Source organism: Poecilia mexicana, unplaced genomic scaffold (assembly GCF_051168715.1).
Source record: "Poecilia mexicana isolate PSO_F unplaced genomic scaffold, ASM5116871v1 scaffold_1, whole genome shotgun sequence".
NCBI classification, from domain to species: Eukaryota; Metazoa; Chordata; class Actinopteri; order Cyprinodontiformes; family Poeciliidae; genus Poecilia; species Poecilia mexicana.
This window is the reverse complement of record NW_028263370.1, coordinates 1,398,570-1,421,919: the sequence shown is the minus strand read 5'-3', so window position 1 is coordinate 1,421,919 and position 23,350 is coordinate 1,398,570. Positions and strand designations below refer to the sequence as shown.

Sequence of the window (23,350 nt, the reverse complement as noted above, 5' to 3'; positions counted from 1 at the left end):
TAATACAGCTTTATTCTTTGTCCTTAAGTTGTCAAATCAAACTTTATCATTTTAAGAATCAAATAGTTTTAAAAGTAGCAAACTGAGAGCTTAAACACTCATTCTAATTCTCAGTAGAGAGACAACGATTCATAAGTTGTATAACTTTTACTAAGAAAATTGGAAGAAGATAGCTTGACCTTAATATGCATTTAGCACGATTACAGTTCGTCTTTGGACGTCTTGTTTTCAGAAATTTCTGCAGACTCGTCTACTTCCTGAGAACAGAGAGGGAAGAGAAAGGTTTGACTGCAGCTTTAAATATGAGTAATAATGGCTAAGAGGTAATGAAATAATAGCAAACCTTGCTTTGATCACCACTGCTGTCTTCTTCTTTTGCATCTGAGCTCTCCTCACCATCATCATAATCATCATCATCATCATCGTCCTCACCATTTTCTTCCTGTGGTAAAACTCCTCCATTATCTAGGAACTTGCTAAATGTCTCCAGATCTCGGTTTCCCGTGTAGTCGACCACCTGAGTGAAAGGAGCAAAATGAAAAGGTTGATATTTTGTATGACTTCTGCATCTCTGTGGTGAGCTGAGAGTTTCTACCTCTTTGCCTTCAGCTGGGTAATATTTGATGGTTGGAAATCCTGAAATGACAAGCGACTCCACTTCATTGGCTGTGGCGTCCATCTTGGCTATGATGATGTTTTCATGATCAGCATATTTCTCTCCCAGCTGGTCCCAAATCGGAGCCAGTTCTTTGCAGTGTCCACACCATGGAGCATCTACGCAAACAGAGACAGGATGTAAGGGAAACTCAGGCAACTGCAGAAATAATAGAAATGTATAATATTTAAGTCACTGCAACATTCTCTTTTAAATATTTGAGGTTATTTGTTTAAGAAAAATGACCCCTCAAAAATTCTCAATTCAGATGATCTGTTAACGTCTGTTGGGATCCATTTTTACTAGTCACGAACTGATCAGATCTAATTCCTAAGAAATGTTTTGGCTGGAGACATCACTGCTGAACTACTCTACTGCAATAAAACTTTGAGATGATCTGATATGAACTGATCCCACTACAAAAACAAGATCTGAATCTTGCTTTTGTCTTTGGAGCCAACATTCAACTCAGACACAAGTCCTTTTCTTCTAACGTGCTGGCCAGGAAGAAGATTTATTTCTAAGCCTTTGAAGTCTTCATTGGAGAACTTATAGAAAGTAGTTTGCGTACCCTGCGTATCAACGCATAGAGACATGAAAGTCTCTGGACGCATCTGCCTGCAGAGGCTGGTGACAGCCTCTCCATTTTTCCAAGAGAAGGGTACTTTACTTGGTTTTTCCACCTCAAAGTACCAGAGGTTCTGCTGAAAACTTACCTGGGACGCCAGCCAACCATTCAATTTTTGAATTTTTGGACATTGCTTTGACCTGACTGACTATAGACTGAGTGATTATTATCAGTCTTTAAATCTATATTCTATTGCATGCTTGACTAGTGTTTTGCTGATTAATAAAGGTCAGTTGTGAAGGTCAAGCTGGCTCCACTGGAAGAGGTGAAGAGAGACAGAATGCTGAAGAAGATCAAAGCTATCAAGGATAGCTTCAGTGTGGTGGACAGCCTGAGGAGCAGAGCCAAAGATTACTGCAGCCCAGATCTGCTAAAAAACGCTACAGCAAGTCTTTTCTGCCTGAGGTTCAGACTATAAAGTAAAATTCATAGGTAGTCTCCAGAGCTGTGTGCTTTACATGTTGAATATATATTTAGTAATGTACTGAGCAATATGTGTGTCCTTAGGAGTATCACTGCTCATTGTTATTTATTATTGATGTATATGTATTCTTATTACTTTATTTTAATTTTTATTATATATTTTTTTATTTTTATCATTTGTTGCTAGCATGACTAGAATTCATTGGCTCACTTTCAGCCACTCTCTTCTCCCTCTTGTTCCTGCTTCTCTTCTTTCCTTGATTTCAAATTGATGTGTATTTTGTGGTCGTCTAAGACCATATTTTCTTTGTGTAGCCTAAATGTAAGCCCTCAACTGGTGGAGTTTCACCACTCTTTGTTTCAAAGTGCTGAGCCACTCTGGGTCTGGACAGTAAACCCGACCTCCTTCCCTTTTGCTCTGATCTTGATCCTCCTTAGCCAGGGGAAAGGGGTTCCTCTGTCCTACACCACTATTGTGCTGCATTCATGGTTCTGCAAAAGGGATTTTCCCTTTCTTTTCTTGTTTAATCGGTTAATTAGTTAGATTGCATGCCAGTAGTTAAAGAAAGGAGAATAATTTAGCTGTGAAGTTGGGCTAATAAACTCTCAGACTTGATTCAAAATGAATGTGTCAGTGATCATTCCTTCTTGTGTGGAGTTTCTTCTGCCAGTGGTCTGAATTCATTCCTTCACCAGAGACTGAGTTTGGCTTATTATTCCAGAAATTCTAGATGGTGCCCTGATTTAAGTAAGTAACTTAGATTTTTATTAACAATTTAATCAATAATAAATTATTGATCAAATTATTAATAATTACATAAGCCAAATATCAAAACAAGTTCTGACTCAGCAACAATTTTGATGCAACCTTGTGAGGATGTTACAACATTTTTTTGCTTTTTGCTTCCAGAATTCTGATTCCCCAATGCATCCCACCAGAGATGGACGGACGGATGGCCAAAAAATTCTGAGTAATGTTGAAATTTCCACTTAATTTTCCAGAAATAAGGGACAAAATGCAACAACTCCAACAAAATCTTTTATTGGAGTCTGCATGTTGTGAAGATGGCACTTAGTGGTACTGCAAAGTGAAGCGCTTAAAACCATAGTGTGTTGCTTTAAAGCAATACTTCTCAAATAGAGAAGAAATAAACAAATATTAATAAACTAAAGAAGGTGCAAGTAACCAATGCTTACAGATGTAACACTTTTTCTCTTTCAACCTGCTTAGTCTTGATTAAATGTTACTGATTCACTAAATAAACTGATTTTGGAAATTATTTCGAGGTTTTGGTAATAAGGTCATACAGTGCTGGAGCTAGTGGTTTGTACAGATAAATGATTAAATATGAACAGATTTGCAATAGTATTTCAATTCTGGGGAGGAAAGGGCACTGAAAGAAGTTGCAAAATAAAACATAAAATGTAATATTAACTTACATATGAAGTAAAATAAAACTAAATGAAACATCAAATATAAAGTTAGAAAGATTGATATCATCAGGGATATTTATTATTGTTAAATATTTATAGTTATTTGTATAAATCTTTTGCAATTTTTTCTCCTCATTTTTATTCATTCATATTTTATTTACTGTATCTATTTATGTGTTGTGTTTGTCTATCATTATTGTTGTTTATTTCTACCTACTGTTTGTGTACAGCACTTTGCAAATGTGCAATATGAATAAATCTGACCTTGACCTTCATCACATAGATCAGGTAAGAGTTTATGTATGCTTGCATAATTGTGAATGAGTTAAATTGACAAGTATTTAATTTTCTCTTCACCATATTGAAATGATAATGAGGCAACAGAAGTGTGTTCATATGTAATTTGAACCAACTGTTTTGAGCAGTTAGTAAAAAAAATTAAAAAAATGCAAAAATGCTGATATGGTACAAACTAACTCACAAAACTCAATAAAGACGTTTTTGGCTGGGTCCAGAGCCACAGATTTAAAATTCTTGCCCACCAGGACTTTGACTGGTTCTTTGTCCCACTCCTCTGGAATCTCTTCAGAACGATAGTATGGCTGCAGCACATAGTGACAAGACAAGTGACTGGATTTAATATGGGTGAATAGCTGCATTTAGTAAGTGGGTGAGCATCTGTTTTACCATTGCAATGCCATCAACAACTTCCTGACACAGCAGCCACAGTGAATCTGCTGTTAGAGCTCCAGAGGGAATACTGAACTTCTTCTGTGTTTCCATGTGGATGATCCTTGCAGTCGGTGCGTCGCTTTCTGACACTCCAAAATAATTTAGCACATGTGACAGGGCCTGTGTCACATCAATCAGAACAAACAACATCTAGATAACACACACAGAAAGTTCAGTTTTTGTCAGTATGATGTGTTTTCCAGGCACATAGTACCATTTTATAGCACAATCAAGTAATAATGTTACCTTTGGATGTTATAAAAAGGCTACAACATTAAATATGAATTAAAATAAATTTTACTTTGTAATTTAACATCTTAAGATTGTGGTCCCCTGTCTCTTTAAAAACTCCTGCTCTTTCTGAAACTCCACCTTCAGAAAGTCATCACAACATGGCTTCTCTATTAACGCTTTAACAATGTTTTCACCAGAACTGAATGGAGAAATTATATAAAAGTTGGCACTTTTATATAATGAGTTCAGCAGATACACACAGTTCCACCAGGTGTTTACGAATTGCTGCTGGCTAGTCTGAAGTCTAGCCTAAAGGATTTCTCAAACATTCATGAAAGAATCTAAGCAACACTGCAGCTATGTTTTTGATGGGGGAGTAACATTATAACATGATGTAAAGCAAAACAACAAAAAACAGTCAATTTTTTACATAATACTGTTACTAACTGCTGAAGATCTGTCTTTAAACAGTTTCATGTTGTGGGCTTATTCCTTTGTCTCGACAAAGTAGTCCAGTTTCTAACACAATCCAAGGCAAACCGATTAATGTCTGTGTAACGCAATTAAAAAAGCTGAAAGACAGAGCCCAGCTCTTACCTTGCCCTTAAACTCCTTGGCGACAGCCTTGGCCTGCTCCACCAGCTCCAGCTGACTCTGCACTGTGGAGTTGATGAACAGCAGGCTATGCAGGCGGATACGAGAAGCGAAGATCTTGTCTGCTACCTGAAAACATAGCATGAATATTTTCATTATAGATTCAAATTTGTACTTCTAATCATGTTGATAAGCCTGACTGCTTTACCTCAGTGTTGAATGGGATAATGAGCTCCAGGCTGTTTTCCTTGATGAAGGAGGTTAGGTTGTGTTTGTCTAATTTCTCTTCTTCTGACCACACATAGTCTTCTCTGCCATCATCAAACTACCAGAAACATAACTTCTTTTAATCACACTGAACAAATCAGAACAAAATGATTTGAGCTAAAATAAATTTCTGACAATTAACTGATGAACCAGCAAAAAATGAATAAACTCTGTGATTTTAATATTGCAATTCTTTTAATTGAATAGAAGTGGCAATAATTGCAGTTATTAATCTGCATTTGCTACCTTGTGTTGTGCAAACTGCCGTGTAATGGTGAGCTCTTTCCAGTTTCATTGGTGATTAATAAAAAAAAAAGCATTGTCACTGAAATGTGTGGTAACACTTTTTTTGAAGGGGTGTGCATAATGACACTGTCATAAACATGACATAACACCTGTCATGAACATGAAGAAGTCTTTATGAATGTTTATGACAGTTGTCATGAAGTGTCATTCGATAAATAATGACATTTTCAATGCAAAGTTGCTCTAATAGTTGCATTAAAAGTCCATTAAAAATGCCAACTTTGCATTAAATTATCATAATTTACAAAATCATGCAAAGTTGGCGCTTTTAATGGACATTTAATGCAACTTTTAGAGCAAATTTGCATTAAAAGTGTTATTTATCAAATTTATTTGAATATAATTTACGGGAGCAGGAATGCGTATCAACGTCGTGACCGACTTTCATACCAACAGAGCAATTTTTATAGGTATGAGAGCGATTTAAAAATTATTATGGGGACAAAAATCCACTCCATTTCTCACTCTATAAAAGCGGCATTTGGTGTCAGTTACACTCTGTGTTTCGGCAGTTGGAAATTTCGCTCGTTTTTTGCTTTTTACATCGCCATCGTAACTCCGATCCCCAATAAAAGTAATAGCTCCCTTCTCAGCATCAAGCCGCACGATTTGATACCACTTTTGTGGGTGGGAACGCAGCGGTACGAGCCGCATTAACAGTGATGGAAGAATAACTAGAAAATTCCTGCAGTAATTTTAAGGGGCCTGCCAAAGTGTGCCCGTCAGTTTGGACCCAGCGTTCTGATGCTAAAAATTAGCATTAATGCTAAAGAAAGCTTCGATGTAGTCAATAACCTGTGGAGAGTCAGAAGCATGTGGACTAAGCTGTACTTGTACCATTCAGTGTGTTAAAATTAATGCATAAACTAAAATTTGACAAAATGCTAATGTTAGCATGAATTGTATCAGTAGCATGTGAGGCATCACTAGCATGTTCTATGTCATTGACTTACTCCATTCAGTATACTAAACATGGTAAATAAGTAAGAACATTAACTAATAGGTTATTTTAGGTAAAAGACTAATGCGCGCAAGGCAGTGCACTAGTGGGGGGGCAGTGAAATGCTAATGTTTGTGCTGATGTTAATGAGCTGCCTTGCTGCGAGAAAAAAACTAATATTTAGTTTATATTAAGACATAAATATAAACAATCATGAACGTTTTCAGGCAAAGGAATAGAGGAAGTTAAAGGAAACTCTTTGGAACAAAGAACCACATCTGAACATTCAGTAGGTTAACAAAATAGTTTTAGCTTCTCCTGTCTGAGAAAGTCATTGCCTCAATTCTTTTTAATATTTTATTTTTTTTTACCTTTCGATTGGATTTTATTGCATGTGAAATTCATGAGGAAGTTTTCTAAAAGTGCCCTTGTTTCATTTAAAGAAATACTAAAACTGAAATTTTAACATCTTTATAAAATAACCTTCAGGGATAATTTAGCTTTATAAGTTAAAGAATTACTTTTAAAAACAGTTTCATATTACAGCATTTTATGAAATCAGTGAAAACTTGAGGCATGAACAGAAAATGCGTAAATGCCTGACAGCATTTACAGGAGCTGCAGTTTCTGTGGAATTGTTTCAGCTCAGTTTATGTGTCTTAATATAAACTAAATATTAGTTTATATTAAACTTAATATTAAACTTAATGTTATTTAATATTATATTATATTCATATTATTTAATATTATTCCACCGCCTACGGTGGTTCACTGACCTAAGAGGAACATGCAGCCTTTTATGTTGAAACTTTCAGTAAACTTCATTTTAAATTGCCACACTAATCCAATGTGTAACAGTGGTTTGGTTAATCCACCTGTATGAAGCCCAAAACAGGAAGTAGTTCTGAATGCCAGCTGAGGCCTCCTCTGTAATGACTGAGTGTTCCACCATGTTGTAGTTCTGACCTCCTGCTCTGCCCTCTGTATTAAAGTGTTCCGCCATGTTTAGAACTACAGTCTTTGTAGTCCAAACCATAGACATAATATAAGAGTAGACCCCGCATTGGCCGCTCCGGCGCAGGAAATACGGCGGCCATCTTGGAGCGGTATACCCTCCTACTTTGCTCAACCAAAACAGCAGAAGATGCCTCAGCACTGAGGGATATTGTTCTGGTCGATGGATTATTGATGCGAGGGCTCCACATACAACATTTCACAAGTAAGATGGACATATTATATATTGTATATATGTGTATATATTGTGATTAGAATATTACTTTACTGTATTTATGTCCAACTCCCAGCTAATATTAGCTACAGTGCTTGGTGTAATACGGGTTCAGCCCCGCTATGAAGGCTGAGATTCTGTAAATCTAAAAAAATTAATTATTCTCTAACATTGACTTAGATTATCTGACACAAGGGCCTATATTAGAAATGAAACAAGGTAACACATGTTATAAAACTTATATCATGTGTTATAACATTCACCAGCAAAGTTTACACAGGTGGTAAAAACTATTATTTATATTCTTTCACTCTGTCAAAAGTAAGATACATCCTAAATCTTCCGAACCTTTGTCAGCATGATGATGGAAATTAAAATGTAATGTAATTATGTAATTTCTACAGCACTGTACAGTTTTCCATGAGGAGATTGTCCTATGGTTCCTTTTCTACGTTTTTTTTTTGTTCTCTGCATTTCTATTTTTCTTTCTGAATCACCATGGCATGTAATAAATTACAGCAAAAGCGTAAATGTGAATTTTGTAGTTTCTTCCCATGACTAATCAATTTGACTGTCTTATCTGTACATAGAGAAATTACAACTTATTATTCTGAGTTACTGATATGTTAACTGACAGAGTTTTGAGAGCTGAACTAAGGATTTTTCAAGCAAACAAATGCTATTTTTGCTGTTTCTACGAATTGTTTTGAGAAATGTGTTTACTGTTTTGTAAATGCCAACAATGACTTGAGAAATGCACCAAAAGTGACTGAGAAAATCTAACATAGCATAAATTGTCTCAGGTGTATCAATTTGTTTGCCTGTGTGAAAAGTGTTCACATTTACAGCTTTGTTTCTGCTAGCTTGTAGGAATTGTAACTTACATAAATGGTTGAAGACAACTTATTGGCCTTCATGGGACTCGGATAAATGGTGAGTATCTATCTCATAAATTGCCTAAAACAGTTATATTTAACTTTTAAAGTCAATTTGTGTATTGAAAGTTGGACGTAAGATTGTTTAACATGTTACAAGGGTTCTCTCTTGTTTGGGGACGTACATTTGAAAAAAGAAGAAAAGGATTGCTGCTCCAAGACGGAGCTTTGTATAAACACCTGTCGACAACAAACAAAAGTTTAAAACTACTGAATTTTCAGTCAGAAATGATCACACCGCCTGGTTGAAGTACCAGTCTCCATATGCAAGTCAACAAAGGTGAAACAAACATTTAAGCGAATGGTGCATTTATAAGATGTTCATGTAATGCATCTTTCTAACTTTCGCTTTGTTTGTTTTCCAGCAGAGAGGAAACACCCAATTGACAACATGTGAGTCTCAATTTCAACCTGTGACTGGGAAGACTACAACCATCCTGAGCAAAGTCTGAACTCAGCGACTTGTGACTCTCAACCCAGAACAAGAATCCTTTTATCACCGGTTTTTCTTCTACAATATGTTATCTCTTATATGGACACATACTGTTTTTTAGTTGGTTTGTTTTGTTTTCCAGATCTCAGTAACACCGTGAGGAAACTGGACAGAAAATAGAATTGGTTCTTTTTTTAACTGAATTTTTAAACAGAAATTGTTTCTTTAAGTGGATTACTCATAATCTGTATTTTTTGTTTAATTTGAATAAATTTTCTTTATAACTTTCTGTATAGAAATGCTGACAAGTTACACTTCCTTGTGTGTTGAACTGTAATTTTTATGGTAAAATTCTGGTAAGAACAGCGACCGGTAATTTACCATAAAGTTTTGGGGTTTCTTTACAATAAAATGTCAATATATCATACAGTCTGGCTATGTTTTTCACTTATGCCTCAGGCAGTATGACCGTATTTACTACGGCAAAAGCACATTTAAATTTTTTATTTTATCATATTTTAGGAAATACGGTATTTTACCGTATTTTAAAAATACAATAAAAAACTGGCAGTTTTGGTTGCCAGAATTTTACCATGAAAAGACGGTAAAATGCTGGCAACCACAGCTGCCAGTTTTTTACCGTAAATTGAGGCTCTGTTTTTTTTTTACAGTGTACTTTTACATCAATATTAAGGAATAGTTCACTTTAAACAACCACCTATATATTTCTGTAAAGGTAATTATAAGTTAGTTTTGTCATATTTCAGGTGTACTAAGATATTTGACATAGAGACTAGACCAAAATGTATTTTTTGGTTTTGTGTTTTTACAGTGTTGAGGAATTTTACATTTTAAAATTGCATTTACTACTGTGTCTAATTTAAAGGCAGACAGGGCTCATCACTGAGAGCTTTTAACTCCCTGTGTTATGTGTCGGTTCATGGGATCTCACCATGAACCCCAGGTCATGTCTAAAAGACGTAGCCGGGGGGTTACATCCCTCTCAGGGTGGCCAGGAGGTGATCTGGCCACTCTGATCACCTTGCACTGCAAATCTTTACCTCATGAACATAGATTGGCGTTGAAGACTTTGGAGTCAAAAGTTTTGTGTGGAGTTGTGATTGTATTTTGCGTTTTGACTTTCAGTATGTAATCTAATCACTTTTCAGAAACTTTCAGTTGCTTTCTCAGCTAAGCTTTGGTTTGTTATTTTCATTCTTACATATATTTTTTGAGTAGTTTTTGTGTGTTAATTGTGCCTAAATTTAATGAGAGTTTTTATGGTAAGTTTGAAGTTTGATCTCTTCAAAGTAGAAGAGCTTATAATGATCTGTTTTTGACTGAAATAAATTCTTAAAAAACAAATTTTTCACTGTTTTCTGGGCAGCTTACCAATGAACTATAGACGGACAATATGGAATCTACACTGATTGATAATTCAACATAAAAACATTATTGCAGAGATATTTAAAATTTTTAACACCAATACATTTCCAAAGCAATGGATGACAGTTGAGTCTGTATCTTCCATACCTTTTTGAACAGTACCACTGAGTCTGATTTCACTTCGTACTTCTGAAACACTTCAGGAGTTGCAGTAACTCCAAACTCAACATCAGTCAAATCAAAAGCGACCTCCTTGAACACCTTGGCAGACTCACTTTCCAAACTCTGGAAAAAAGGAACAAGAGGAAACAACATGGATGTTTTAAACATGGACTTCTATCATGAGACATTGAGGCATTGCTGAGTATGCCTTATGAAACCTACATTGAAGAATCCTACAACAGAGATATTGTGGGTGCTGATGAACTTGACTGCAGAGTCCACAAAGTCAAGATTTGAAGTCCCAGGACCGGCACGACGCTTCATCCATTGAATTATTCCCACCACTGATCTTTTACCTGGAAAACAGATACACCCATGAGATAAATAGTAAAAGTGGGGATTTTATTTTTTTTTTTTTAGAAAAACATGGCATAGGTGAGTAGAAAAGGTAGGATTTTCACAAACTGTGCATGGGACATTGGTCAATATTTTAGGATTGGGCAATTGTTGGTTTTCATATTCACTTCCTTCCTTAGTTTTAAGATTCCTTGTTGGTGGTTCTAGTATTTCATATGGAGTTTCTCTGAGTCACAGTCATCGGATAAGTTTCTGTGAACTCCTAGATTTGAATCCCTCCCAGTGTCCCATTTTCAGCTGCATGTTTTCCCTACAAACTTACGATGTTCAACACATGGGTAAGTTTGAAATCGCACACATGCAACTGTAGAGCTTGAATAATTTACTAAAGACGTAATTCAACCTTTTCAACCATATCTACAGTAACAGAGAAACATCTAAGACTATATGGTGTGGGGTCTTAAACAGGTCTTAAGACTGTGAGCACAATTAATAGGGAAGTTTTAGTTTTGACTATATAATCATTTTATTTGTATTTTCCAACTCCACGCTGTATAAACTTGAATGTTTATTGACAAATACAAATACATATTGGCTGATATGTATTTATTTAATGAGGGAGCGTAGGGCCTAAGACGATCAACACTCTATATCAAGGTGTGCAGAACAGTTAGCCAGAAAAAAGATTTAAGTGATTCTAAAAAATCCAAAATTGTCAAAAAGTTTTTCAGATGGATGCAGCACTGTTGAAGTTGTTAAGCTATTGAGAAAATTGGGTGTCATCACAGATTCTCTGACACAGAACCATCAAACGTTTTGCTGAAAATAGTCAACAGGGTTGCAAGAAACATGTTGAGGAAAAAAAAGATGTAAATTAATTGCCAAAGATTTGAGAAGAATCAAATATGAAGCTACCAGGAACCCATTATCTTCCAGTGCTGTCATATTCCAGAACTGCAACCTACCTGGACTGCCCAGAGCTCTGAGACATGGCCATGGTAAAGAAGGCTGAAACCTGACCACCAGTGAACAAGACACATAAGTTGAAACGTCAAGACTGGGCCAAGACAGATCTGAAGACAGATTTCTCAAAGGTTTTATGGTTTGATGAGATGAGAGTTTCTACACCTCATGTCAACCTCAAGGCCCAGGGGCCAAATCCGCCCTGCCACAAGTATTGATGTGGCCCTAAACTCTTGAGATAAGAGTTGTGAATACTTGTAGTGGTTGCATTTCATTTCTACAATATTTATTAAAGATAAATGTCTCTGCATCTCTACCAGTGTAATCCAGTGGCTGCTTGCGGTCCCCGTTGATGAACACCTTCAGAGTAGGAAAGCTTCCAACCTCAAACTCATCAGCCAGCTCCTTCTCCTCAATGGCATCCACCTTAGCCAGTCGAATCCCTGCTTCCTCCTCCTTCAGTTTCTCTGCGACCTCGGCGTAAATCGGTTCAAACTCTTTGCAGTGGCCACACCAGGGAGCATCTTAGACAAACATACATGTATTTGAAGCACAATTGCACACTGTCAAGCAGAGTTGAGCAGTAAGTAGTTATTTACTCAACTACATTTACTTGAGCAACTTTTTTGAAAAAAAAATAATAAAAAAAAAATAAAACTTTTAAGAAGTATTTTTACTATGCTCTACTTTTTAATTTCACCTGTGTAGTTTTATTATGAAGTACCACTACTCTTGCTTGAGTAAAATTTCTGGACTCTCTACCCATTGAATGAAGAACCAACATGTTTTAACCAAAAATTCACCAGACACAGACCTGCAGTTTTTGATAAAGTTTCATATTTTCGCGAAACAGGCGGACGGAGCCTGGTGCTGCAAGGCTGGAGGCCTTGTCCTGTTAGGCTGTGATTTTATCTTTTCTTTTTATCTTTTTATTACTTTCTTTTTCTTTCTCACTGTTTAAAATTATGTAAAGCACTTTGAAATGCCTTGCTGCTGAAATGTGCTATACAAATAAAATTTGATTGATTGATTGATATGTTTTTTATTGAAAGAAGCCGAGTTGGAAAATTTTTCTTTTGCCTGATTTTGTTTTTTGTTATTTATATGAATTATTGTTATTTTTGTCCGTAAGATACCAACATTTCTGCTTGACTTTATATTTTGGTCCGCCTGATGTAATTTTTAAATATTAAAGGATTGATCATTTTTTCAGTTACTCGGTAATTGAGTAGACTATTTACCAAATACTTTTTTACTCTTACTGGATGGCTACTTTTTACTTTTGCTTGAGTAGAAATATGTTGAAGAAGTACTACTCTTACTTGAATACAATTTTTGGCTTCTCTGCCTGCCATTCACTGGAACATTGACTGGAAGCATTATCTGTCCTGTTGCTACCGTTCCCTCAATTCCCAGGGAAATAAGCTGCTGATAGCAGAAGCGGTGGTTGGCCTCAACCTTATCCTCACTACTCTTTTTTTCCCTCTGCTGTTGTCCTGCTGAGCTCATGTGTGGGAGCTTTTCAGCAGGACAACAGCTGGACTTGACAGGACATGTGTGGGGACATTTCTCCATTTGTTACATAGTACCTCAGGGTTATGGATATAAAATACCAGAGGAAATCCTCGATTAGTGTGTGATAAAATAATGTAATCCTGCAGCTCTAGGTGATATTTCATGATTATCTCAACTTTATTTCTCTCTTTTATTAGCAGAAATATTTCAGTTCTTTTAAGAAATGGTCATGCTTTATATTTAGGTATCCTTGTGACATTTTGAAGCCATTCATTGTTTTTAATTTTAGATCAATATTCCTTTAAAATAATGGGTAACACTTTATTTGAAGGGGGTTGAATAAGACCGTCATGACACTGTCATAAACATGACATAACACCTGTCATAAACATGAATAAACCTTCATGAATATTTATGACTGTTGTCATAAAGCGTCATTCGGTAAATTATGACACTTTTAATACAAAGTTGACATTATTCAAAATGTCTTTGTTATGACAACTTGACATTAACCAATAAATCATTACTGTTTAAACTTTATCTTTAATAACATAAAGTTACCTAATTTTTAAAGTGCAATCAGTAATACTTTTAGAACAAATTTATATCAGTAATGATTTATTGGTTAATGTCAAGTTGTCATAACAAAGACATTTTGAATAATGTCAACTTTGTATTAAAAGTGTCATCATTTACCGAATGACGCTTTATGACAACAGTCATAAATATTCATGAAGGTTTATTCATGTTTATGACAGTGTCATGTCAGTCTTATTCACCCCCCTTCAAATAAAGTGTTACCAAATAATGTTTTTGTATTAAAAAGCAGCACATGTAACATATGTTCTACCAACTTTCTGTAAAACACCACATCTTGCACAACCTGTCTGCCTGTTTAAACTTATGCTTAATAATAAGAATATTGACATTATATTTTTACTTACAAAACTCAACCAGTAAAAACTCATTTTCGCTGAGAGCTCTGTCAAAGTTGTTGATGTGTAGAACCAAAATGTCTTTTTCTTCTTCTATGTTTGTTGTCTTCTCCTTCTTTGGCTTCTTGTCTGTCTCCTCTGAGGTGTCCTCTAATGTCTCTGCTGATGATGCCTCCGTTGCCTTGTTGGGGTCATCCTTGGGGTCACCAGCCTGAATGCTGAAGGACCCCAGCAGCAGCAGGCCCAGCAGAGCAATGCATAGCTTGTGTGTTCTCATGTCTCTGTGTGTGTGTGACCTGCTCTGTCACCTCTGCTCAGGTGAGGGAGAACCTATCCTACGTTTTTTTATCTAACAAAGAGTGTGTGTGTCAGAACGTTACTGGTCTTCCCTCTTGTCCAATCAGAGGCTGCGCTTTCACAGGACTCATTGGAGCCAATCACATCATGCCATGTAAAGATATTGATTTGGTTCATAAACAGTAGTAACCACAGAATTTATTAAATGTCAGCATTTGTCATATTTTTCCCATTTGTTGGCATGTTTTTAATTAATACTGAGCAGATATTTACGTTATTTACTGAGCAGATATTTTATAAGCACCAATAAGTAGTTTTATTGGTGCTTATCAAAACCTCATTTACCTAAAAATGACTCAATGGTAAAGGTGGGAGAAAAGTTAGCTTTTTCTTTAACATATATTATGGTAGAGTTTAAACAATCTGTTGGACCTGGATGCAGAAGAAAATGGCAGGAACTATAGATTCAGGTGGAGTTTTTTTGTACAATACATTATGAAAGGTATTCCCACCAATTTCCCTTTTATATATTTAGTTTTTATTTACTTCAACATAGTCAATATATTTTATTGGAATGTTATGTGGCACCTTGAATACATCAGACCGGTCATTAATAAACTCAGCAGGTTTGACCAATAGAGTGACAGGAAGAGACCATAACTAAACCTTTTGGTCTATATGAAAAGTACAGAGTGAGGGATGAAAACTAACAAGTAGCACAAACCTGAATCTAAATGAGACTCCAGAGATATCTAGAGATATTTCAGCCTCTACATGTGCAAAACTGAGAGAGACATAAATCAACAAAAACCTTGAAATCCACATTAGTTCTGTGAATACTTTTGAAAAGTAATGTGTGTATTGTGTAGACACAGTATGAAGTCCATCCACACTCTGAGGTGGCTTTGTTGGTCGTTAATTGCTTCAAAATCTCTGGAAATGGAATAAAAACAAGTGAACAAGTAGTCAAGGTCCAAAGGAAAACAGAAAAAAATGTAGAAACTGTAAAGAAAAAGTGATCAGGATCACTATGATTGAGTAAAAGAGTCTCGAGCTCATGTAACCCTTTAACGGATAAACCAGCAGGTGTTCAGCAGTTCAACTGCTTCACCAGAAGACTCTTTGCTGGTGCAGATATGGCACCCGCACTCTTGATCTAGCACCACTACAACACTGCTGTGCTCTAAAGGTGAAGAGCTGAAGCTTAAAACCAACTGGGAGAATGCTTACAAATGCTGGTTTGTTGCATGAAATGTAAGGATGCACATTTTATTTGGACTATCATTTATATTAGTATATTAGATGCAGGTGATCTTGGACAATGAGTCTAATCCATGCTGGCCGGATACAGGAGCACCTTCAGTCAGACTCATTTTACCAAAGTGAATCACAGAGCAACACAGAAAACCATTTCTGCCTGTAGCCATTAGACTTTACAATGTCTAAGTCTGAGTTACTTAAATCTAATTTACTCTGCATTCATTTCTAGATTATTTATAGATTAACATGCTTCCATGTGCATGCTTGTTATTTATTTATTTACATTCAGTCATATTGAATTATCTCATCACTCTTAGGTATGTACATTTTATAAACTATAATCTAAACCAGTGTTTCTCCACCGTGGCCCTCACCCCCCCTGTCCTGCATGTTTTAGGTGTTTCCTTTCTGCCACACACCTGAATTGTATCTCTGGGTGATTAACAGGTTTCTGCAGCACCTGATGGTCATGCAATCATTTGAATCAGCTGTTCTGGAATAGAGGCGCATCTAAAACCTGCAGAGCAGGGGGGGGGGGGGGGCGGAGAGAACCAGGGTTGAGAAACACTGATCTATAATATTATAACATTATGGTTATATTTATATTATTAATATTTAATACCTTAGATGAGGTACCTTGTCAACAAATAAGCAATTTCCCCTTGGGATCAATAAATTATCTTCTGTTCTATTCTGAAAGAACCTTAGCTGAAAATAATAGGTATAAAATTAATATCGATATGAGGACTCATTTTCATTTTCATATCGGTGCATCCTTAATGAAATGTGCTCCGAAGGCGAATCAGTTTTTGAAATAATCAGAAAAAGAAACATTTCCTTCAAAATTAAAGCATGGTTTCTACGGCAACTATCCTAAACATTCTTGAAGTGTTTCCTTGTCAGAGTACAGGACTACAAAGAGAAGAAAACAACCTGCTTTGTTCCTGTTCATTTCTGTTTGTTGAACAGCTGCAGAGGTCGGAACCCAAGTTGGTTTCAGGCAGCTACTGCGTGTTTAATTCTGCGTGTGTGTCGTCCATCAGTGTGTGAGTGAACTCTGGGTGTGGGTCCCAGTAGGCCAGCAGGTCACTGAAGTCTGGCTCTCTGCCGGTCATGCCGTGCTGCATCAGCGGGTTGTAATGTGTGTGTCTGTCACTGGTCTGTCCAGGTGAGCTGCTGCTAGTGTGTGTGATGTTAGGTGTGATGGTGAAGCTAACCAGAGGGCAACGAGGAACTGGCTCAGTCCAGAAACTTAGTGGTAGGTGCCTGTTGATCATTGGCTGGACCCTGAGTCGACCCAGGCCGCTGTGATTGAACAGGTCAGCCAGGGGCCCCAAACCGCTGCGTCTTGGGTTGTCATCTGGAGCCAGCACACCGTTCACCTGCTCCTCTGGAGTCTCCGCACCTGCGATCCTCAGCAGGTCGTCATAGTAACGCAGCCGACCGCTGCTCACCACGGAGACAGAGTCGTCATAGATGTCACAAGTTTCTTGATCCGCAGAGGAGCGGCCAAAATACCGCTGGACGTCATGACTGATGAGGTCAGCAAACCTCAACAACTGACTGGTCACATCCAGAACATTCTGAGCAGGATTCACAATGAACTGATCCAAGCATTCCTCTTCTTCTTCTTCCTCTTCCTCCTCCTCCTCTTCATCTTGATCTTCTTCATCTTCTCGTTCCTGTGGCTTCTCCCTCATCTGACAACCTTCATCCTTCTTGTATGGAGAGTGCAAGAAAGTGTGGAAGTAGGCAGGAGCCGGGATCTGAATGTGGAAATTCCTGATAACTCCTGTGGCCATGTCACCTCCAGACCTGTAGAGGTCAAAACAGGAAGAAAAGAAAAAGTATAAGGATATAGGAGGCATAAAACACTGCAATGGGTGAAAAAGTTTTCCTACCTTGGAGCTGGATTTGATTGCGTGCAGTGAGTGTCCTGGAGGAGAGGGCCCGGGTCCTGTGTGTGAGCTGATGAGTGACAGTGGTCTCTGTTTTTATACCGCAGCTGACATGTGTCTTCTGTCGGACCGGGGCACCTTCCTAAAACAAATATTTGCGTACCGGATCGGTCAGACTCACTCTGTTTACTCCATCACTGGGCAACCAGGGAGGACATCCACGCTTAATGGGGGCTCTGCTAAGTGACCAGGGAGAGTTTTTACACACGTGTACACAAGCTCATCATTGCTCTTTCCGTTCCTGTTATCAGGCTAGTTAAAAGATAAAAGAGCGTGAAATTCAATCACCCGCTGTGTTGATTTCTAAAGGGGGTCGAGAGGAGGCTGGGGGTGGTCACTGTGTTCACCCAGACCCTTGTTTGACCTTGAAAACTACACTGTGACACTGCACAGTCTGCTCAGATTCAGACTTCCTGAAACATGACATTCCACCAATACTTTTTATGTGGAAACTCAATTTCTTTCATGTGTTTCTAACCTTTTCTGGCCTTACTGGAAGTATATAAGGATTACAAGACTGCATATAATTCTAAAAATTAAGCTTTAAGTCAGAAACAGCCTACAGAGAAACTTGGCCTTGCAGTGAAGCAGTAATTAGTTGCCATTTGTGGTTTAATGCTGAATCATCAAATAAAGCAGTGAAAGGACAATGTGGACAACTTCCTAAAAGAGCTCGAACATCTAATGATTTTTGCTAAAGTAGTCTCGGCTTTTAAACTTTTCACACTTTTTTCCATGTCAACCACAAACTTCAGTATAGTTTAACAGGGTTTGGTGCAATAGACTGTAGATGTGTGTCTGCTTCAATTAAACTGAACAGATTTTTTTAGGTCCATTAACAGGATTCTGAAGAACTTGACTCCTCTGATTAAATCTTGCAGAGAAGGTTTGATAGATATTTCCAGACCTGTGTAACATTGTGCATATGAGCATGGTGTGTGTGTGTGTGTGTGTGCATGTTATCAGCATATCCAGACTCCTCTGGTTTTGCCTGTCATCAGTATCCAGGCTTCTGTGTTGATTTTAGGACTAAAGATCAATAGCTGCAATATGTCAGCACTTGAGAGCCTAACAAAGAATTGCACACCTTTTTAGGCACACAAGCACCTAAACACACATGGACACACACTCAAAAAACTGTCAGATTTGGTTTTTACTTCATGGTTACAGGAAAGAAATATAATATATTTTAAGACAAATGTTGATTAACCACACACTGGCGGGCTGTCCAGGGTGACCCCGCCTCTCGCCCGGAACGTTAGCTGGAGAAAGGCACCAGCACCTCCTGACCCCACTAAGGGACAAGGGTGTAAAGAAAATGGATGGATGGATGTTGATTAACCAATACATTCCATGCTGTACAAGATGTCTTTTTTGTTTATATACATTAATATGCAAGTCATGAGCCATATTTCTTTGTATGAAATATGGCTCATGACTTTATAGCTAGTCACAACTCTTTAGCTATAAACTTTAATATCTAGCACAAAGGAAGATATGACACTACAGAAAATATGTAATTTTTCAGCTAATGAAACATTTAAGCTGTAGAAATAAAAAGAAAATAAAACAACCACCAGGTTCTCTCTGAAGATGTCATGACAGACTGGATATTTATTTCATTATCTTATGATCGCTCCTCAGCAAACAAACACATTACACATCATTATACACATAAGGTAAATTATGGAAAATCAGTATATTAAATGTTCTTAACCATTTTATGGTCGACATACAGACAGGAGGAACTTGCTCCCATAGAACGGCAGCCAGCAGTTAGTGAGAGGTTGCGCAATCCAAAGTGAGGCTCAGCTCACTGCTGCTTCACTTCTGAGCATTTCAATGGGAAACTGCGAAAATTCAACGATTTTTAAGAAAAAAATAATCAAAATTAGTTAAGCTAAATGAAAAATAGTTTATTAGTACAAACCACAGATTGAAAAGTTATTCTTCCATTATGCCTGCCTCAGGGGAGGATCGCACGCCACTGATGGTGTTGTCAAAGTAGTAGCATAATTAACCTACTCCCCACTATTATATATTTTTTAAATTAAAACTTTTTACTTACCTCGTGCACTAGCTGCTTTGAACATGGGGCACAGCTGCTGCCAAGCACATAGATGCAGACACGCAAAAAAAGGGTATACTAAAAATGGTCAGGCCAAAGTTGGTGGGGACACGTCTCCCAGTCCTTCAGAATGTTACGCCCGGACTTGTTACTACTGCAAACTGTCTTCCTTTTAGATTTAATTTTTTGACTCCTCTCTGTAAAAGTGCACACAGTGTACAAGTTCTTTGCATCTCGTTCCATTTAGTGTTTTTGGGTACAATTCTGAAGTTATCTCCAGTGCCCCGTTTCAGAAAGCAGGATAAGTGAAAATTCTGAGTAAGTTCTGTGCATATCCTGGGTTTTCCGTTTCAGAAAGCTGTGTATCAGCTATCTGGAGTCAACTTACTACCGCAAAGTACTCCGTGAACCATCCCTGCTCGGCAGCAGGATTGTTTGAACAAATCCTGTTTTAGCTGAAACCTGGCACAAGGAAAGCGTCAGAAATGAAATGTTCTTTTCTGTGGGAGGCTGTACATGTTGGAGAGTAGATAGGGGGTAATGGAAATAAAGACCATTGTTCAAGTACAAAACCTTGCTTTTATTTTCTATGATCAAAACTGCAAAACATCTAGAAAAATATACAACAAATGCTTCACCTCTCACAACATTTAACATCTGAAAATTGGAAAATAAAATAAAAGTAATATTCACATTTTCCCCTCTGTTGATAAAAGAACATTCATTTTTATTTCCTTTCTTTTATATTAGGCATTTGCAAGTATTAAGGTCTGCTGTTCTGGTTTTCGGATTCAGACATCTCCACAGTAGCCGGAGTCGTTGGAGAGCTGGGAGTTGGAGCTGCGGTTAGATGAAGAGTTCCATATGTCCAGGTTCATGTGTGGCCCGAACGGGTTGAAGCTGGAGTACTGGATGGGTCGGTAGGTTCCCTCCGGCTCTCGGGTGAATGGGGAGTGTGGAGGTGTGACAGGGGTGATGGGAGACATGGGGGACACTGGGACTGATCGCTCAGCTGGGAAGTGGGTCTGCGGGGTCCAGATGGAGCCAAACAGACCAGACATGGGAGAGAGGCTGCGGGTCCCCGAGAAATACGGCTGTGAAGGAGAGAAAAGGAAAGACGTAGACTTTTGGTTTTGCTTAAAGCTAATCCCTCAATGTGTGCCCCATTCTCCATTATGCAATGGCATAATAGGGCCAATGTAGAGAGACAAAAAAAGAAAAGTAAATTTCCACAAAAAAAAAAAACAACAAAAAAAACGAACAACTGAAAATTTGAGTTTTTCCAAGCAAACTTTCAACTTTTTAAGGCCAAAAAGTAAAAACTTTTTTCTAGAAATTTTCTGAGATTTTTTTTGCCAGAAGTGTGCTCCTTCTTTTCCTATCTACAATGGCCATTGTATCTTTATTCTAAAATATTTGTTTACAGAAGAAAAGATATTGTGGCGTGAACTTAGACCTGTCACAATACATTTTGCTGGATGATAAATTGTTCCAGAAGTTATTGGCAAAAATTATATTGTTGTTTTGAGATAATTGCAAGAAAATATTCTAAAAGATAACCTTAAATTCTAATGAACATTTAACACTTGAACAAGAAGACATTTTAAATATCCAAAATAAATAAACAAAACATAGTTAATTTTGAAGTCTTTGTAAACAAAACTGGGTAACACTTTATTTGAAGGGGGGTGAATAAGACTGTCATGACACTGTCATAAACATGAATAAACCTTCATGAATTTTTATGAATGTTGTCATAAAGCGTCATTCGGTAAATTATGACACTTTTAATACAAAGTTGACATTATTCTAAATGTCTTTGTTATGACAACTTGACATTAACCAATAAATCATTACTGTTTAAACTTTATCTTTAATAACATAAAGTTACCTAATTTTTAAAGTGCAATCAGTAATACTTTTAGAACAAATTTATATCAGTAATGATTTATTGGTTAATGTCAAGTTGTCATAACAAAGACATTTTGAATAATGTCAACTTTGTATTAAAAGTGTCATCATTTACCGAATGACGCTTTATGACAACAGTTGGCATAATAAATTTATAAATGATAAATCATGCCAATGGAAATTATTGGGTTTGTTTTAATTTATCATTCCATTAATTGATTTATTGATTATTGTGACAGGCGTAGCAGTGATGAACAATGTGACAGAAGTATATAAAAGTGGTACAGTGATCCCTCGCTATAACGCAGTTCACCTTTCGTGGTCTTGCTGCTTCGCGGATTTTTTTGTGTGCAGTTTTATTCACAGTGCATTGTGTTCTGCGTCCTGATTGGCTAAAATATACGTAATACAGACTGGCCATTCAGGAGATGGAAACTGAAACTTTGAATGCCAGCTGAAAAAAACTGTGGCCAGAGGCTCTGCCGTAGATACAACTGTGAATCTTGCAAAGCAGCTTGGAGGAAACGCTTTAATGACACGACTCTGGATCACATTAATGCTGTGATTGATGCACACGCACATCCGCTGATCTGAAAACAGGTTTTGTTCTTTGGTTTCGATGTAGAGTATTTAATTATGCTGTGTAATAGTTGTAAAAAAATAAAGGTAACTACTTCGCGGATTTCACTTATCGCGGGTTATTTTCAGAACACAACCCCCGCGAAAAACGAGGGATCACTGTATCATCTAAATTTAGCGAGATAGACTTTTTTTTATTTTACTAGTTTTAGAACTAGTAAAATAAAAACAAAAACTGTAAATATTTTCCCAGGTTTTCTGCACATTTATGCAAAAATTCCAGACTTTACCAAACGTCTGAGTTTAAATCCTTTGTTCCCACTTTAAAAACTAAAACCAAAGCATCTCTATAGATTTTAAGTTCATATTTGTATCATGAAACAGCTGAACTTTAAGATGGTGACTCTGTTTTGTCAAAATGGTTAAGAGAAATGTTTTCATGCACAGGAGAAGTTTTTACTACTGTCAGGACAACTTAAATATAGGAGGAAAGAAAAAAAAACATAACCATACATATCTTGGTCAATTTTGAAATCATCATTCTTATTGTATAGCAAGATTACCCATCCAGATTGAAAACGTCTTGCTTTCACTGCATTAAGAGAACAAAGCAAGACCATAAATGCAAAACAGAATCTGGACAAATAAATGTGCCATCTTTGTTTGCTAAGATTATGTAACACATTTGACTTAATACCTATTTTTTAAGATCTTCACTTTCTGATGACTGATCAGAACTAGGAAAACTTTCTGAGTCTGATATATGGACAACTGACCTGCACAGCTTTAATTGTTTTGAGTCAAAATGGAAATCTGATTTATTGTACAGTGTTATTAACTTGTCCAATTGTGAAAGTGTGTGATTCTTTGGTCTCAACGGTATTTGCAGCATCACAGTTTAATTTGCAGGGAATATTTATTTTTAGCTGAACAATTACAGCAGACACAAATGTACACAAGATGTCACCTTGCTCCCCACACATGCTGCTGAGTTCCAGGTGGAAGGAGATTCCTGAGGCTGCTCATTACTCCAGCTGCTCTGACTGCCATTGACGTTCTGCCCCCCCTGATTGGGGAAACCACTCTGAAAAGGTCCATTACCTGGAAAATGTTTCAAATAAACAAGTTGAAGATCAAACCCATAAAAAAA

The 23,350-nt window shown here is 37.1% G+C and overlaps 3 protein-coding genes and 1 long non-coding RNA gene across 6 annotated transcripts in view; 1 reads left to right on the top strand and 3 right to left on the bottom strand.

The window, feature by feature from the left end:
* Positions 1-132: 132 nt before the first annotated feature.
* On the bottom strand, positions 133-14,486 carry pdia2 (protein disulfide isomerase family A, member 2). Its single transcript, XM_014977440.2, has 11 exons — positions 14,137-14,486; positions 11,995-12,201; positions 10,580-10,713; positions 10,343-10,480; positions 4,909-5,025; positions 4,704-4,829; positions 3,828-4,022; positions 3,622-3,742; positions 596-774; positions 344-517; positions 133-257 (listed from the first exon to the last, which is right to left on the bottom strand). Exons 1-11 carry the CDS (start codon positions 14,402-14,404, stop codon positions 201-203), a joined length of 1,716 nt encoding a protein of 571 aa, XP_014832926.2. The 5' UTR covers positions 14,405-14,486; the 3' UTR covers positions 133-200.
* On the top strand, positions 8,063-9,234 carry LOC148161018 (uncharacterized). Its single transcript, XR_015765375.1, has 2 exons — positions 8,063-8,656; positions 8,745-9,234. It is a non-coding gene; the product is annotated as an uncharacterized LOC148161018 (long non-coding RNA).
* Positions 14,487-16,575: 2,089 nt separating the features above from the next.
* Positions 16,576-17,693, bottom strand: percc1 (proline and glutamate rich with coiled coil 1). Its single transcript, XM_088007131.1, has one exon. It carries the CDS (start codon positions 17,550-17,552, stop codon positions 16,689-16,691), a length of 864 nt encoding a protein of 287 aa, XP_087863257.1. The 5' UTR covers positions 17,553-17,693; the 3' UTR covers positions 16,576-16,688.
* A 2,573-nt stretch (positions 17,694-20,266) lies between these two features.
* The window catches only part of tmem131l (transmembrane 131 like), a 90,379-nt gene continuing 87,295 nt past the window's right edge, over positions 20,267-23,350 (bottom strand). For all 3 annotated transcript variants that reach the window (XM_088009832.1, XM_088010148.1, XM_088010448.1), the window contains 2 exons: positions 23,168-23,301; positions 20,267-20,804 (listed from right to left, as the gene is read on the bottom strand). In XM_088009832.1, coding sequence (XP_087865958.1) covers positions 20,502-20,804; positions 23,168-23,301 — 437 coding nt within the window. In that variant the 3' untranslated portion in view covers positions 20,267-20,501. The remainder of the gene's footprint in view (positions 20,805-23,167; positions 23,302-23,350) is intronic.